Source organism: Mytilus galloprovincialis, chromosome 6 (genome assembly GCF_965363235.1).
Source record: "Mytilus galloprovincialis chromosome 6, xbMytGall1.hap1.1, whole genome shotgun sequence".
Lineage (NCBI taxonomy): Eukaryota > Metazoa > Mollusca > Bivalvia > Mytilida > Mytilidae > Mytilus > Mytilus galloprovincialis.
Window position 1 is genome coordinate 97238105 of NC_134843.1, and position 19010 is coordinate 97257114.

Below are 19010 nucleotides of genomic sequence, written 5' to 3' on the forward strand. Positions count from 1 at the left end.
ATAGAAAGAAAAGAAAGTGTATGTTGGAGGTTCTTTACTGTTAGAAACTTAAAGCTTGGAAAATAATATTATATAATTGTGTGTCATGTGTGTGGACTATATCAAAACATTTATATAAAAATAAAATTTACAAAATACACAAACAAACAAAATAAACAAACTCTTTAAAAATGTTTCATGAAACTCCAAAAGAATGTTTAACAACAATCTTAACAAAAATTTGACATAATTTTCCATTTATACCAGTAATTCAGAAATTTTATGAATGTATAAATGCTATTCTTTATATTTTTTTTTTACCTCAGTTAATGAAAATAACTGTAATTTGCTGTCTGGATGTGAATAGATAAAATAGCGTTTATTGAATGTAATACCCCTCACTTCATATTTATTGGATAAATCAAAACAATGCAAATATTTCTGAATTACCAGTACCAACTAAGAACAGTCAAATGACTGTTCATATAACCTTACAAAGGTTTACAAGATTACTCCACAAATTAGATAAGAGAACATAGCATACAAAGTTTTAAGATAATAAATTGTAACCAGTTTTTCATCACAAAGATTAATTTAACATATAAATTTGGAATATATACAATATTTGATTAGCTGAACAAATATGAATATGAGGCTTTTATATTCTTGGTATAAAACTACTATTGCACTTTTAACTATAGATTTGTGCAAAACATGTAAAATTAAGAAGTTGAGCAACCTTTTAGACTAACAAGAAAAATAGATATATTGTAGTACTGACTCACTGTAACAAAGGTTAAAATTAACTTCCAAATTTCATGGTAATTCCCTGACGGTTTGACCAAAGATTTTTATGTCTAAATAATGTTAAAACCTGTAACAGACTGAAACTAAAAATCTAAATGTTTGCTGCAAGAATAAATATGTTTATCTATCAGTAAAATATAGAAAAATTGAGAAAAAAAAACAATATTTTTTCCAAATTTTGCTCAACAGTTGAAAACTTTTTATCAAGAAGAATCATATGATCAATTTCTTTAAAATTTATGAAGCTTTGACAACATTATAAATGTCTCCCAAGAAAAAATTTAACCAAAATCTGTATTTAAAATGATTATGACATGAAAGTCAGAATTAAGGAACACAATGTCTTGCTAGAGACAAAAATAAATTTAGATTAAATGACTGAAACAAGCTGCTTAGTCAAGAGGGAAAAAAACATTCTTAGCCCCATAAGTACACTTATAATACAAATTCACAATAAAAAGTGGTCATATGTTATAACTTATTCAATAACCATTCATATCAATTAGAAGAATTCTAAAACTCCATTCCTTCTTCTTGTGCAATTTCCTGAGATATTGCCAAGTATTCATCTTGCACATTTCTTCGCTCATCTTCATATACATTTTGACCTTGTGCTTTGAATAGTTCTATATTTTGGCACTGAACATTGCCATTCTGTTCAATTCGGCACTGTACTTTATCAGAATTATGTCCAATTTGATGCTGTACATTTTCTCCCACTGCGTTATTGTTAGAATCAAAATTAAAATGCTGCTGTTGATCAGAAAAATTTGCCATGGGAATATTTGGCTGTGCATTGATAGGAATGTGGGATGATAATTCCAGTAACGAATAATTTTCAGCTGACTCAGTGTTTCCATTGATGATATCAATTTGACTTTTCTCCACTGGAATGCTAGAAAGATTATGGTATTGCTCCAATGGAATTCCAGGCATACCAGGATTTTGCTCCTCTGAAATCCCAGGTAGATTAGGGCATTGCTCCTCTGGAATGTCAGGCATGTTAGGATTTTGCTCTACTTGATTCCCAGTTAAATAAGGATATTGCTCAATTGGCTCTCCAGGCAGATAAGACTTTTGTTCTATAACTAGTGGAGTTCTGGTCAGATTGGTAAATTCTTTGTTGTTTACCATTTCGGATAAGTCAATATCAGAAGTTATAGATGTAATTTGATCATTCTCAAAATATCCTTCCTCCTCAAGCAGTCTGAAGGCATCAGTTAACATGTCATTGTTGGTAGGAGAGCCATTACTCTTGGAAATTACAGTTGTTTTGTCAATATCTGGTTGCCTAATCTTTGTTTGGCAGCTTCTCAAGTTTGGATCACCAACTGATAAGGCATCATTTTGTAGTTTCCCCTCACTAGTATTGCAAGCTCTAAAACATGTGTCATTGGTGAGGCATGTTCTAAAATGTGGATTATCAAATGACATTCCAGGACTGTTTGGTTGGTTATTGGTGAGACAAGCTTTAAAATGTGGATCATCAAATGACATTCCAGTACTGTTTGGTTGGTTAGCGGTAAGGCATGCTCTTACATTTGGATCATCAAAATACAATCCAGTACTGTTGGCTTGGTGAGTGGAAAGACCAGTTCTAAAACTTGGATCATCAATAGACATTCCAGTATTATCTCTTTGGCTAGTATTTGTTAGGCAAACTCTAAAATTTGGATCATCAAATGGCATTCCAGTATAGTCTTGTTGGCTAGTAATGGTTGGGCAAGCTCTAAAACTTGGATTCTCAAATGGCATTCCAGTTCTATCTTGTTGGCTACTTTTGGCTAGGCAAGCCCTAAAATTTGGATTCTCAAATGGCATTCCAAAACTATCTTGTTGGCTTCTATTGTTTAGACAAGCTCTAAAACTTGGATTATCAAATGGCATTCCAGTATAATTTTGTTGGCTAACATTGGTTAGGCAAGCTCTAAAATTAGGATTATCAAATGGCATTCCAGTACTATCTTGTTGGCTACTACTGGTTAGGCAAGCTCTAAATCTTGGATCATCGAATGACAAAGTAGATGAAGATGATGACGAATTGTTCTCTATAGCAAGTGAATTCTGGGAAATCAATGAAGCATTTTTAGAACAAGGTGTTAAATCATTAAACTGTGCATCTTCACTGGAGTAAACTGTATCACTAATGAAATTTTGTGTTACTTGCCTGCCAATCTGACAGTCAAAGAACGAAGACTGACCACTGGATGTGAACTGACCAAAAGAGAAATCAGAATTACTCTTCACCAAATTTAACATAACTGATTTTACATCTGACAGTTCATTTAATAAATGTTGTACCTCTGGCTCGTGGTACGATAATGTAACATCCTCTGTACTACAAAATAAGTTAACACTTTGCTCCATAGGAACCAACGATTTCTGAGTACTATCTGTATGACTATCTTCTAAAAGCATCAGATCTTTTGAGGCAGGTCCTGAAAATATAAGATAAAAAGTTTTGTAGTCTGTATCATCTTGACATGGCTCTGTACTTATACATCCAGTTATTGTGCTATTGTAAAACATTTTTGTATTTTTGTCTTTCATTTTTGCTAATGTGCTTATAGATTAGATCGTTGGTTTTCCCGTTTGAATAGTTTTACACTACAAATTTTTGGGGCCCTTTATAGCTTGCTGTTCGGTGTGAGCCAAAGCTCCTTGTTGAAGACCGTTCTTTTACAAACTGTAAAATGGATGAGAAAGTTAACTCATTGGCACTCATACCCCCATCTTTTGATATCTTTAGTATCATGTCATAATGGTACTTTTATCTTATCTAATGCTAAAACTTCTGTTTCTAGATACATAAGGAAAATCAGGTAGATGGGATTCACTTCATCACTACTTATGAGTTAAACATCATTAATTGAGAATTTAAAGCTAAAATAATGTGATCTAAGGACACCCCAGCTTGCAGAAAAACTCTTTAAAGGTAAATTTCAAATTCAATGTGTTTAAATAATAAAATAATTAGATTGTACAGTCACTATCACCATGGAACCAAAAAAAAAAAAAAAGAGAAAACTCTTCAACAAAAATGTCAAAACCATTTCAATCTTACTTGACCAGTTTATTTTCAAGATACTGCATTTTAATTTCGAAGTATACATTTGATATAATACACTCAAATATTAACCCAAGAAGTCAAAGGTAACTAAGAACTTTCGAAAGGGAATGCTAAAATCACACAAAACAAACTTAACCTGTATCTTAAGGCTAATGACATTTAAGTTAATGATATGACGTTAGTTTCAAAATATTTGATCAAGCTGTATTTTCATTTTCCACTCTTTAAACAAAAAATTCTTAATCATAATATTATTTTCATTATCATATCTTTTATCAAAGGAGTTAATACAACTTTGACCTATAATGGCTTACTTTTATAAATTGTGATTTGGATGGAGAGTTGTCTCATTTGCACTCATACCACATCTTTTTATATCTATATATAGCATAATGCACTTACCGAGATCTAACCCGATACAGGATTTCATGATATTAATAGCTCGCCTATAGATTTCTCTGTTGTTTCTGTGAACCAATGATTTGATATGATGTCCGTAATGCCATTTTTCATCAAATATTTTATTGCAGATAATACAATGATATTGATGACTACTGTGTTTTTCCCTTCGATGCTCCAACCTCTCTTCCTGAAAAATAAATCATGTACAAAAGAAAATATTTGTAAAGTTTATCATCAGATTGAAGGCCATACAATGTCATTGGTTGGCTAAAAGATCAAAGCTTTCAGCACTATAATTTCATACTCAAATTTCTGACAAATGTGACTTTTCCATTCTTGACGGTGATCCATAAGCTTCTTTCAAAATGCATGTTATCGATAGCATCATTTTAATGAACATATCGGTATAATTTTCATTTTTACCATTGAATTGAAGTCTTTGCAAGTATTTTTTATTGTAATATTTTTAAGTATCATTTCACATTGATCTGTTTTTTATTGTCCATAATATCTTCATTGGTGAGTTCTGCACTGATTTTATTGTAACCTTTGTAACTTTTTATATGGTATTTAATGCCAAGTTCAACATTTTAGCTACCAGTATATTAAGATGGCCAGCTTTTATTATGGGAGGAAGTGAATCCAGGGAAACCCACCAACCATATGCTGTTAAGATCTGAGTCGAACACCAAACCATGAATAATGTTTGAACTCACACTTCAGAATTGCCAGGCAAGCTATCATTGTAGATGAATTGCTTAGACCCCTAACTATCAAGGGACCCCTTTGTTATAGTTGTTTATATTTGTTTGCCTAATATCAGGAACCTGATTCTGACAAATAAGTGATGTATCCTGTATGTTTTTCTTTCTTTTGTATGTATGGTAGTCATTTCATGCAAATACTTGTGTACCTATTTCATTTAAATATATTCAAGATAAAATGAAATAACTTTTACCTTGTTTGAGAAAAGTAGTCCACACTTAGCACATCTGTAAGGGTGATGAATCTTTACATGGTGTTTAAACTGCCTGCTTGGAACTGTTTGCTTACAATAGGCACAGATCTTTGTTGCATATAACTTCTTCAGTGCTTCAGCCTTTAGTCTAACGATCTTCTGCTCCGAGGGTTCAGTCACTAAGCGAAAACAAACCTTGTCACCATTTGCCATTGTTTTCTTCTTAGATTTTGCACCTAATATCTTTTTTAACGACTTAGTTTTTGGTGTGGATAGAGACTTTAATGGTTTGTTAGATGATTTTTTCATAATATTTTTTTTAACCTTTTGCTTTTTTCCATTTTCTGACTTTTTCTGGTTATCCAGTTCTGTGACCGCATCACAACCCAAATTGTTCATCTGTTCAGGTAATTCCGCTGCAGGACTTATACTTTCAGTTGACCTTTCTTCCAAAGTACTACTTTTATTAAGCATTTTCCTGCAATTTGGTATTTTCTTCTTTTTTGTTTCTGGTGGTTTGTTTTTCATTTGATTTTCATCCATTTTATCAAAACTTTCCTCTGTATTCTCATTTGTTCCTTCTTCTCTACCATCAAACTCAAGTTTTCTTTTTGTTCCTTTACCTTTACTCTTTTTATTAGAAGAATCAGACTTTTTGTGACAAAAAGATTCTGTACTTTTATCAATATCATCTTCCTTAGAAATGTCATTTATTTCTGGACAGATTGTATCAGTTTCATTCAATTTTTTCCCTGAAGCTTTTTTCTTTTTTAAATTTCCTTTTTTACTAGGAAGGTTAATTGTAGGGTTTTTGGAAACCTGCAATGCTCTGTTTCTTGTGATTCTTGGTACTAACATATCATCTGATTCTTTTAACTTTTTCCATTTCTTGGTATTTGTTGTTCCTTGAGATCTTAGCTCCATAGAATTATCGCTTAAATTTTTACCTTTTTTTCTTTTCTTACTTTTTGTTATTGAACTATTTACATTCTCAATGTTCAGCTCATCATGATTTTGACTTTCATTTCCAAGGTGATTGGACTTGTCTCCAACTGCAATCATATCAATTGCACTATTAGCTATATTCCTCTCTTCTTTCCCTTGAACAACTGAGGTTTGACTGGAATATGAACATGTAGATTTAATCAATGTCCCAGTCTTAATACAAAGTTTCTGTGCAGTCTTTGTGACAATGAGTCGTCCTTTAGAAATGTCAATATTCAATCGTTCTAATATAGGAATTAACCATTTTCCTGGAGTTTTTTCTTCCACAACTGTTTTTTCTACCAATGGTATTGTATCACTATCACTATGTTCTAGATATTCATTAGAACCAGGACTTTGTGTATGGTTTGAAGCTGTGACTGCCTGATCCTCTGTTGATCCACCCTGCACAGTAGTATCAATAGGAACAGATCGGTCATTTTCAGTAGCTGCTGCAATAAGAAAAGGCAAAGAATGATGATCATGTTCTTTTTTACTGTTCTGTTCTTGCCCATCACATATATCACTTTTAAGATTTTGTTCATGTTTGTCTTTTTTGTTCTTTTGATCACCTTTAAGAATTTTTTCTTGGTTGTACTTTTCATCATCTACAAGATTATGTTCTTGTTTGTCCATCTGATGACCTTCAGGATTTTGTAATTCCTTGTCCTTATTATCATCTTCAAGATTTTGTTCTTGTTTGTCCTTTTGCTCATCAAGATTTTTTAATTCCTCATGCCTTTTACAAACATCACCATTTTGTTCTTGCTTGTCCTTTTTATTGACTTTACAATTTTCTTCATGTTTGCCTTTTTGCTCTTCTTTATTATGATATAGACCATTTCCCCTCAGTTTGTTTATTCCCTTATCTTGACCATTTTCCTCACTTTTATCTCCATTCAACATTTTCCCTCTAACATCATTCAGTAACTTATTTATTCGTTGGTCAATTTCATTTTCTAGTTCACTATTCTGTAAAATTTCATCACTGCTGTGGTTATTACCGGTATTAGTCTTGTCAGATTTGACCTCACATGAGTTGTTCAGTATAGTCCTGTTTGATTTGACCTCACATGAGGTTTTCTGTGTAGTCCTGTCAGATTTGACCTCACACGAGCTGTTCAGTATAGTCCTGTTAGATTCGACCTCACATGAGTTGTTCAGTATAGTCCTGTTTGATTTGACCTCACATGAGCTGTTCTGTGTAGTCCTGTCAGATTTGATCTCACACGAGCTGTTCAGTATAGTCCTCTTTTCAGAACAGGTTCCTGAGTCTGTGTTGTACAATGTCTGGGTCTCTACACTCTTATGACTTTCTCCTAAAGTTAAAAGGCCTGTCAATGCTTCTGATTCTTCTGGAGATATATCCTGTCTTTTTAGAGGGAGATCTTTCTGTTTGCTTGGTACCACATCCATAGAAATTTTAGGTCTTTCCAAAAAGCATTTTAACTGTTCACTAACTGGCATTACAACTGAAGAATAATCTAACTTGTCTTCATCCTGTTTGTCAGTATCTTCTATCAAATATTTTCTGTCTTTAGAGGCTTTGGTTACTTCTTTATTCAATTCTATTGTTTTTGTCTTTGGCTCGCAATTATCTTTTGTTTCCCCAATGCTATCACAATTCTCACCATTATCTTCCTGCTTTTTCTCTAAACTGATAATCTCTTTTTGGGATTTTAAATTGTCTAAAATATTTTTTTGCTTTTCTTTTAATTCTTTGACCTTTGAAGGCTTGCAACATCTCTTTTTCTTCACATTGTCTGCATGCACAATATCTTTTTCAACCAAACTTGAAATTTCTTGTTTTTTCTTTCTAGCCTCTCCTTGTTCAACATCTTTACCAATGTTAGACGACTTTTGCCTGGTTCGAATGGTAGAATTTGAGAAACAATCTATAATTTTCTCATTATTATCTTTAATTTTTCCACTACATAAAAAGTTCATTGCTTCCTGGAACAGCTGATTTTCTGTTGGAGAAAAACGTTTATTGGTCCTTGTTTTCTTAGTTGATAGAATAGAACTACTCTCAGTATCTACCACTTTTTTCTTTAATAATTTTGTTGTTCCTTGGGGTAACATCAAATTATCTCCCTTGCCTGCATCTTCTTTTAAATTATCTGATTTTTTATCAATATTTGATATCTCATCTTTTCTTTTTTTACTGTCAATCTTCTTTGATGGTTCACCTATAGAATATTTTTCCTTATTACTATCAGTTTCCTCATGAAAGTTTGCTTCTTTTTGCAGTAAATCATTTTTATTTTGGATCTTACAACTTAATGAAGGATCCGTTTTAGAATTATTGGCTTTATTGTCAACAGAGTTATCTTTTAGAAGAAGAGTTTCTCTTTGAAATAAATGTTTGTGGTTTTCATCCTTGGTGTTATCAGTCACTTCTGTCCTATTTCCACTACTTTCAGGATCAAACTCACTTTGTAAACTTTTCTTTGAATGATTTGACTTGCCCACTGCACAGTCTGTTTTATCCTCATTTTGGTCACTTTCACCTGGTACCTCATCACTGTATTCTCCTGGTACCCATTCACTATAGTTGTCTGTACTGCTATCATCTTCAGACTCCCCCAATGACCAATCACATTCGTCATCTGAAACTGGAATAGAATTTAAATCTGACAATGTATCGTCCAATGAACTATTCAGCAATGATCTTATCTGATGAGTTTTTATGGTATCTTTCTCATAGTGACTGTCCGATGGAATAATCAATGGTGTGTCATCTGAAACTGGAATAGAATTCAAATCTGACAGTCTATTGTCCAATGAACTATTCAGCAATGATCTTATCTGATGAGTTTTTATGGTATCTTTCTCATAGTGACTGTCCGATGGAATAATCAATGGTGTGTCATCTGAAACTGGAATAGAATCCAAATCTGACAGTCTATTGTCCAATGAACTATTCAGCAATGATCTTATCTGATGAGTTTTTCTAGTATCTTTCTCATAGTGATTGTCCAATGGAATAATCTGAGGTGATTCCCTGCGGTCAGTTTCTATATCCTCTCCATCACTATCATCGTTTTCAGGAGAAGCTATAGAAGCTTGTAATATATGATGATGGTTAAATTCGTTCTCATTTAACTCTAAGTCCATCTTGTCTAAAAATTCTTTGCGAATTGTTGGTTTTGGGATTTCATCAAGATATCTTATAACCCATGGTGTTAGAATCTCTGTGTTGTCATGATTGTATTTCTCATCACAAAGCATTCTCATGTGTTTATTTGTGGCAACAATGTCAGGGTCAAAATCTAGTCTTTTGGGGGAGTCGTTATTGTTCTCATCTCTGTCTGCATCCTCTTCGTAGGCATAGCAACCAAGAGGTAAAGCAAGGGGACAATATCCTAATTCTAAGAAACTAAAATCTTTACCAGTGGATTGAATTTTTGGTGACATTTTTGAAGGTGTTGGAGTCTTGCAGTTATTGTTACCATGTACACCTGTTTTCTCTGTTATATTGTTGGAACCTTTGCTGTCACAATTTATTTCCTTGTTATATGAAAATGACATACTCTGGGGAATGTCATCTTGTAAAATTAAACATTTATCTTCAAACTCATCTTCATAGTTTTCTTTAACAGACTTTTCATCTTTCTCATCTGGCAGCAATCTATCATCTTCATAATTTTCTGCACTGGAAAATAAACAATCGTCACTAATTTTGTCAGTATGAAGTGAGTTAGATTCTTTATTTAATTTGTCTGGAGTCTGACAGGAGTAAGATTTTTCAAGCAAGTCAGATGTTTTCCTGTATTCATCCAGGTGTTTGTTCTCATCCATGAGATCAGTGTTATCAGTGACATCGCTATTATCACATCTAGTCCTTGTGCTGTCAGTGTCAAATACACAGGTAAAAATGTTTCTATCATTAGCATTGGAATTGCATGACAAAGGTTTATCACTGGATTGAGTCGTTTCTAGAGCGGCAGGCTTTTCATTTGTTTCTTTTGTATATTTTACAGTTTTGCTCAGAATAGGACTTGTCTTTGAAAAGTTTGAACTTCTTTGACATTGCATATGTTTAACTCTTCCATTTTGGGAATTATCTTGGTAGGTGTCAATTGATTTGGCCTGGATTCTTGTTTCTACAACCTGTTTGCACTCAGCTTTGTTTGGTTTAATCTGCTGCTTCACAGTTTGTCTCCCATGCTTGTACTCATCTATGCTTAATTTATTAGGCTGATTTCTTGAATGTCTAACAAGATTATAATCATCCTTGTTTGCTGAAATGGTTTGGTTTAACTTTTGTCCATCAAGTTTGTTGTCATTGTTGCTTGCTTTATCCCCTTGGTTCCTTGCAATGATCTTTTCCTCAAAGTGTTTATTCCTCCTTAAGTCAAACATAGCTTTAACAACATCTACAAGAGCCTGTCTGAATCCTGTATCTTTAGAGGATACCTCTTTTCTGTCTTGACAGGAGTTCTCAGAACTTTCATTTTCTCCACATGGATTTTTTCTTGGACATTCTGGATTTATACTTTGTAACTTATCAAGACTTTGATTACAATCCACATTCTTTCGATCATGAAGCAAAGGTGCGCTTTGTGAGTAACTACGATTATTTGTTGTACATATTTCAGCATTTTGATGGAAGCTGTTTGTATTTAGTGCATCATTACTTATGGTAGAATTTTGTTTACATGCCTCATGGCGTGGATCACAATTCTTTGTATTTGAGCGGATATATATAGATCTGGCAAAATTCTGCTTACTTGCCTCAAGGCGTGGATCACAATTCTTTGTATTTGGGTGGATATTCAAAGAATTGGCAGAACTCTGTTTATGTGCCTCAAGGCGTGGATCACAGTTCTTTGTATTTGAGTGGATATTCATAGAATTGGCAGAATTCTGTTTCTGTGCTTCAAGACGTGGATCATGATTTTTTGTATTTGAGTGGATATTCATAGAATTGGCTGAATTCTGTTTCTGTGCTTCAAGGCATGGATCATTGTTCTTTTTACTTGAGGAATGGATATTCATAGAATTGGCAAAATTCTGTTTCTGTGCTTCAAGGAGTGGATCACAATTCTTTGTATTTGGGTGGAGTTTCAAAGAATTGGCAGAACTCTGTTTATGTGCCTCAAGGCGTGGATCATAATTCTGTGTATTTGAGTGGATTTCCATAGATCTGGTAGTATTTTCGTTAACTGCCTCAAGGTGTGGATCACAATTCTTTGTATTTGAGTGGATATTCATAGAATTGGCTAAATTCTGTTTCTGTGCTTCAAGGCGTGGATCACAATTCTTTTTACTTGAGGAATGGATATTCATAGAATTGGCAAAATTCTGTTTCTGTGCTTCAAGTCGTGGATCACTATTCTTTGTTTTTGAGTGGATATTCATAGAATTGCCTGAATTCTGTTTCTGTGGTTCAAGGCATGGATCACAATTCTTTGTATTTGAGTGGATATTCATAGAATTGGCAGAATTCTGTTTCTGTGCTTCAAGACGTGGATCACAATTCTTTGTATTTGAGTGGATATTCATAGAATTGGCAGAATTCTGTTTCTGTGCTTCAAGACGTGGATCATGATTCTTTGTATTTGAGTGGATATTCATAGAATGGGCTGAATTCTGTTTCTGTGCTTCAAGGCATGGATCACAATTCATTTTACGTGAGGAATGGATATTCATAGACCTGACAGAACTCTGTGCAAGTGCCTCAAGGGATGGATCACTATTCTTTGTATTTGCGGAGTGGATATTCATAGATCTGACAGAACTCTGTGCAAGTGCCTCAAGGGATGGATCACTATTCTTTGTATTTGCGGAGTGGATATTCATAGATCTGACAGAACTCTGTGCAAGTGCCTCAAGGGATGAATCACTATTCTTTGTATTTGCGGAGTGGATATTCATAGATCTGACAGAACTCTGTGCAAGTGCCTCAAGGGATGAATCACTATTCATTGTATTTGCGGAGTGGATATTCATAGACCTGACAGAACTCTGTGCAAGTGCCTCAAGGGATGGATCACTATTCTTTGTATTTGCGGAGTGGATATTCTGAGATCTGGTAGAATTCTCTTCTAGTGCCTCAAGGCATGAATCACAATTCTTTTTATTTGAGGAGTCCATTTCTATGTTTCTTCCAGAATTCTGTGTTTTCAATTGTTGGTGTGTCTGGTGGTATGGATCATCAGTATTTGTTTTCTGTAAATCAGAAGTTTTAGTTTTACACAAATTCTGTTTTTGCCACTGTTTTAATGCCAGATTATAAGATGCCTCTGCACTTTGTGCTGTCTGAATCCTTTCTTGACCTTCACTCTCTGTACTTGGTGTTGTCTGGGTCCTAACTTGACCGTCACTCTCTGTGCTTGGTGCTGTTTGAGTTCTAACTTGACCGTCAATCAGACATTCTGATGATGACTTTACATTAACCTGCTGATGACCAGTTGCTTTGTTTTGGTTTTCATTTTCTCTCGACTTTCCAGTAACCATTTTTGCATTATCTACAATTATTTTGCTTTCTACAGTTGGAACATTTGCAGAAATAGCGAAGTTCTTTTTCTCCATTGGTTCATTTTCAGGAATATTTCTTTTATCTGCATTCATACATTGTACAGATTGACCAGATGAATTTGAAGAGCATAATATATTTGATTTTGTTTTATCAACAACACTTTCCAAATGTTTACTTTTATCTATTGTCTGTGATATTTTTTCAGTTTGTTTAGCTTCAGTAGTCATGGTAATAGTAGAGCCTTCAATTCTAAAATTCTTTTTATTTTTGGCAGCCTCAATTTGAATTTTCTCTTTTTCTTTTTCTTTGTTTATCAAATCTCTTAATGCTCTCTGTAACAATGTAGACTCTTTTACCAATTTGGACTTTACCTCATGATTCAATGATGCTTGTTGTTCAATTTTAGTCCTCAGATGTTGGTTGATCAGTTTGGATTCTACATCAGAATTCAAGGCAGACTGTCTTTCTGACCTATCTGTACTAACAGTGTTATTGCCATTAGAATTTCTGGCTATTCTCAATGAATTGATGTATGAATTCCTCTGAAATGGACATACATTTGAATTTTGAAATCTTTGACCTTCATCTGTAGCAGAATTTGTCTGTCGTACTTTCAGTCTTTCCGTGGAGCTATCTCTTTGACAGTTTGTCAGTCTTTCCGTGGAGCTATCTCTTTGACAGTTTGTGTAGTATGCTGCATTAGTATGATTCTCATCTTCATATGAAAAATTGTCTGTGTTCTTACGACTGTAGGAATGGTCATCTAAACCATTGAAACTTTGATCAATATCTATAGAATTATTGTTGATGAAATCAGACAGAGCCACACGAGACTGGGACATGGTCTGTCTTGTCTGCTGTTCTCCTACATTCATGACTTGACTGCATAACCTATCATTAGATTCAAACTCTTGTACAAGTTGCTGCTTACCACAAATAGCATTGTTATCTATGGACGAGTTCGTTTGTGGATTATTAAATATGTTTCCAGGCAACATGTTATTTTGCATATAATTCTCTTCATTATCAATCATAAAACGATTTGAATTTCCTGTGTTACTTGAGTCCAGCCTTTGATGCATAAGCCTCCTTTGTGCCATTGTTCTACAGCCACTAGGATGATTGCTAATGGATGATCTCCGAGGGGAGGGAAACATATAATAGAATTCCTGAGTCTGACAAAGCATTCTCCGACATCTTATAATCTGTGCACTTGGACTGCATCCTTGACCCTGGGTCTGCATTATATTGACATTGGTATTGTGACCTTGGCCTTGTATTATATTGACATTGGTATTGTGACTTTGACCTTGGTCCATGTTTGTATTTCCAATCTGTTTATATAGCACTGGAGATGTACAATTCTGTTGATTCTGAGCATTCAATATCTGGAATCTGTTCTGTTGCAATAGCAAATGTGGTGGCTCAGGACATTCTCTCCTGTCAAAACCTCTGGGTCTGTACATTATCTAAAAAAAACAATATAAAATTGATAATCTCTAATAAAAGAATAAAGTGGGAAGTAGATTTTTGGTAAATAATAATCATCCTACTTGTTATCTTATTAAAAACTAAAGAACCTTAGTGAGCGTGTTCACATAACCCATGCTGCTACGCCCCCACATAATCACTGGAAAAATAAAATAACTCTGAGAGAAAAAAAATTGAATCATAATTTCCTACTATTACCATCTACATAGTATGTCCTTATTATCTACAAAGTTTCATGAAATTCTGTTGTGTGGTTTCAGAGGAGTTGCAATGAAAAGAACAGGACTGACAGACGGACAGGTCAAAAACATTATACACGACACAATAGATTGCATGGGGTATAATAATATTTATAATCTAAATATGCCAGTTCAAAAGGAGTGGTCTATTTTGCAGTCAGTCAACTAGATCTAAATACAGTCTCACTTTGACAGTAATCTGTGAACATGAAAACAAAAATTAATCTAGATACGTTCTACTGTATATTGGTGAAAGAAATGCTGGTAATGTTCTATTGTGTATTTGTGAAATGCTGGATTTGTTCTACTGTATATTTGTGAAAGAAATGCTGGATATGTTCTACTATGTATTTGTGAAATGCTGGATTTGTTCTACTGTATATTTGTGAAAGAAATGCTGGATATGTTCTTCTGTATATTTGTGAAATGCTGGATTTGTTCTACTGTGTATTTGTGAAAAGCTGGATATGTTCTGCTGTATATTTGTGAAATGCTGGATATGTTCTATTGTGTATTTGTTAAATGCTGGATATGTTCTACTGTATATTTGTGAAATGCTGGATATTTCTACTGTATATTTGTGTTATGCTGGATATGTTCTACTGTATATTTGTGAAATGCTGGATATTTCTACTATATATTTGTGAAATGCTGGATATGTTCTACTGTATATTTGTGAAATGCTGGATATGTTCTATTGTGTATTTTTGTGAAATGCTGGATATGTTCTACTTTAAATTTGTGAAATGCTGGATATGTTCTATTGTGTATTTGTGAATCGCTGGATATGTTCTATTGTGTATTTGTGAAATGATGGATATTTCTACAGTATATTTGTTAAATGCTGGATATGTTCTACTGTATATTTGTGAAATGCTGGATATTTCTACTGTATATTTGTGAAATGCTGGATATGTTCTACTGTATATTGGTGAAACGCAATCTGGATATGTTCTATTGTGTATTTGTGAAATGCTGGATATGTTCTCCTCTATGTTTGTGAAATGCTGGAATGTTCTATTGAGTATTTGTGAAATGCTGGATATGTCCTACTGTGTATTTGTGAAATGCTGGATATGTTTTACTGTGTATTTGTGAAATGCAGGATATGTTCTACTATATATTTGTGAAATGCTGGATATGTTCTACTGTGTATTTGTGAAATGCTGGATATGTTCTACCGTATATTTGTGAAATGCTGGATATGTTCTACTGTATATTGGTGAAATGCTGGATATTTCTACTGTATATTTGTGAAATGCAATCTGGATATGTTCTACTGTATATTTGTGAAATGCTGGATTTGTTCTACTGTATATTTGTGAAATGATGGATATGTTCTACTGTATATTGGTGAAATGCTGGATATTTCTACTGTATATTTGTGAAATGCTGGATATGTTCTACTGTATATTGGTGAAATGCTGGATATGTTCTACTCTATATTTGTGAAATGCTGAATATGTTCTATGGTATATTTGTGAAATGCTGGATATTTCTACTGTATATTTGTGAAATGCTGGATATGTTCTACTGTATATTTGTGTAATGCTGGATATGTTCTACTGTGTATTTGTGAAATGCTGGATTTGTTCTACTGTATATTGGTGAAATGTTGGATATGTTCTATTGTATATTTGTGAAATGCAATCTGGATATGTTCAACTTTAAATTTGTGAAATGCTGGATATGTTCTACTGTGTATTTGTGAAATGCTGGATATGTTCTGCTGTATATTTGTGAAATGCTGGATATGTTCTACTGTGTATTTTTGTGAAATGCTGGATATGCTCTATTGTGTATTTGTGAAATGCTGGATATGTACTATTGTGTAGAAATGTTGGATTTGTTTCTTTTGTATATTTGTGAAATGCTGAATATGTTCTACTGTATATTTGTGAAATGCAATCTGGATATGTTCAACTTTAAATTTGTGAAATGCTGGATATGTTCTATTGTGTATTTTTGTGAAATGCTGGATATGTTCTACTTTAAATTTGTGAAATGCTGGATATGTTCTATTGTGTATTTGTGAAATGCTGGATATGTTCTACTGTGTATTTGTGAAATGCTGGATATGTTCTGCTGTGTATTTGTGAAATGTTGGATATGTTCTGCTGTGTATTTGTGAAATGCTGGATATGTTCTATTGTGTATTTGTGAAATACTGGATATGTTCTATTGTGTATTTGTGAAATGCTGGATTTGTTCTATTGTATATTTGTGAAATGCAATCTGGATATGTTCAACTTTAAATTTGTGTAATGCTGGATATGTTCTACTGTGTATTTGTGAAATGCTGGATTTGTTCTACTGTATATTGGTGAAATGCTGGATATGTTCTATTGTATATTTGTGAAATGCAATCTGGATATGTTCAACTTTAAATTTGTGAAATGCTGGATATGTTCTACTGTGTATTTGTGAAATGCTGGATATGTTCTGCTGTATATTTGTGAAATGCTGGATATGTTCTACTGTGTATTTTTGTGAAAATGCTGGATATGTTCTATTGTGTATTTGTGAAATGCTGGATTTGTTCTATTGTATATTTGTGAAATGCAATCTGGATATGTTCAACTTTAAATTTGTGAAATGCTGGATATGTTCTACTGTGTATTAGTGAAATGCTGGATATGTTCTATTGTGTATTAGTGAAATGCTGGATATGTTCTATTGTGTATTTTTGTGAAATGCTGGATATGCTCTATTGTGTATTTGTGAAATGCTGGATATGTACTATTGTGTAGAAATGTTGGATTTGTTTCTTTTGTATATTTGTGAAATGCTGAATATGTTCTACTGAATATTTGTGAAATGCAGTCTGGATATGTTCAACTTTAAATTTGTGAAATGCTGGATATGTTCTATTGTGTATTTTTGTGAAATGCTGGATATGTTCTACTTTAAATTTGTGAAATGCTGGATATGTTCATTGTGTATTTGTGAAATGCTGGATATGTTCTATTGTGTATTTGTGAAATGCTGGATATGTTCTATTGTGTATTTGTGAAATGCTGGATATGTTCTACTGTATATTTGTGAAAAGCTGGATATGTTCTATTGTGTATTTGTGAAATGCTGGATATGTTCTACTTCAAATTTGTGAAATGCTGGATATGTTCTACTGTATATTTGTGAAATGCTGGATATGTTCTATTGTGTATTTGTGAAATGCTGGATATGTTCTATTGTGTATTTGTGAAATGCTGGATATGTTCTATTGTGTATTTGTGAAATGCTGGATTTGTTCTATTGTATATTTGTGAATTGCAATCTGGATATGTTCAATTTTAAATTTGTGAAATGTTGGATATGTTCTACTGTGTATTTGTGAAAAACTGGATATGTTCTACTGTATATTTGTGAAATGCAATCTGGATATATGTTCTACTTTAAATTTGTGAAATGCAATGTCCAAGCCATAATTGTCAACATAAATTAAAAGCTTACTCCTTCAGCAAGTCATAATAAAACTCAATTATGTTCCAATGATCCAGGTCAGTAGGCATAAAAAGAACAAAGTCTAGAAAAATGTTAGATTTGAGATTGAGGGTAGGAAGGAAAGAAGGAATGTATGAATGAATTACTATCTATAATAATCTTAAAGATAATAACAAAAAACGGCTAAAAATTCCATATCAATTCAGGGACAGCAACCTAACAATAGGTTGTCGGATTCATCTGAAAATTGTTGAGGGGATAGATTTTAATCGGATATTCATTTTTACCCCCTCTCAGATTTGCTCTAAATGATTTAGTTTTAGAGATATAAGCCAAAAACTGCATATGATCTATTTCTAGCCATGTCGGCCATGTTGGTTGGCAGGCTGGGTCATCGGACACATTTTTTAAATTAGATACCCTAGTTACAAAAGTTACAAAAAAATGTTAAAAATTGACTATAAAGAGCAATAACTCCTAAAGGGGTTGACTGACAATTTTACTATCTATAATAATCTTCAAGATAATAACAAACTAGAGGCTCTAAAGAGCCTGTGTCACTCACCTTGGTCATTGTGCATATTAAACAAAGGACAGATGACAAAATTGTGTTTTGGTGTTGGTAATGTGTTTGTAGATCTTACTTTACTGGACATTCTTGCTGCTTACAATTATCTCCATCTATAATTAATTTGGCCCAGAAGTGACAGTTGAAAATTTTGTAACACTTTACAAAAAATTACAAAACTTACAAAAATTATTAAAAATTGACTATACATGTAACTCCTTAAGGGGTCAATTGACCATTTTGGTCATGTTGACTAATTTGTTGTTCTTACTTTGCTGTACATTATTGCTGTTTACAGTTTATCTCTATCTATAATAATATTCCAGATAATAACCAAAAGCTGCAAAATTTTCTTAAAATTACCAATTCAGGGGCAGCAACCCAACAAAAAGTTGTTGGATTGGTCTGAAATGAACAATTTCATCCACAGCAGATTTGCTCTAAATGCTTTGGTTTCAGAGATATGAACCAAAAACTGCATTTTACCCTATGTACTTTTTTTAGCCATGGCGGCCATCTTGGTTGGTTGGACAGGTCACATTTTTAAAACTAGATACCCTAGTGATGATTGTCGCCAAGTTTGG

At 33.4% G+C, this 19010-nt stretch overlaps 1 protein-coding gene across 1 annotated transcript; it reads right to left on the reverse strand.

The window, feature by feature from the left end:
* Window positions 1-336: 336 nt before the first annotated feature.
* Window positions 337-11907, reverse strand: LOC143080870 (uncharacterized). Its single transcript, XM_076256973.1, has 3 exons — window positions 5217-11907; window positions 4259-4445; window positions 337-3224 (listed from the first exon to the last, which is right to left on the reverse strand). Exons 1-3 carry the CDS (start codon window positions 11853-11855, stop codon window positions 1300-1302), a joined length of 8751 nt encoding a protein of 2916 aa, XP_076113088.1. The 5' UTR covers window positions 11856-11907; the 3' UTR covers window positions 337-1299.
* Between the last annotated feature and the right edge of the window lie 7103 nt (window positions 11908-19010).

Excerpts from the sequence above, each read along its gene's own strand:
- LOC143080870 (XM_076256973.1), bottom strand. The coding sequence starts at position 11,855 with ATGAATATCCATTCCTCACGTAAAATGAATTGTGATCCATGCCTTGAA. Across the intron at positions 4,446-5,216 it reads GACTACTTTTCTCAAACAAG|GAAGAGAGGTTGGAGCATCG; the intron begins GTAAAAGTTATT and ends TTTATTTTTCAG. Across the intron at positions 3,225-4,258 it reads CTGTATCGGGTTAGATCTCG|GACCTGCCTCAAAAGATCTG; the intron begins GTAAGTGCATTA and ends TTATATTTTCAG.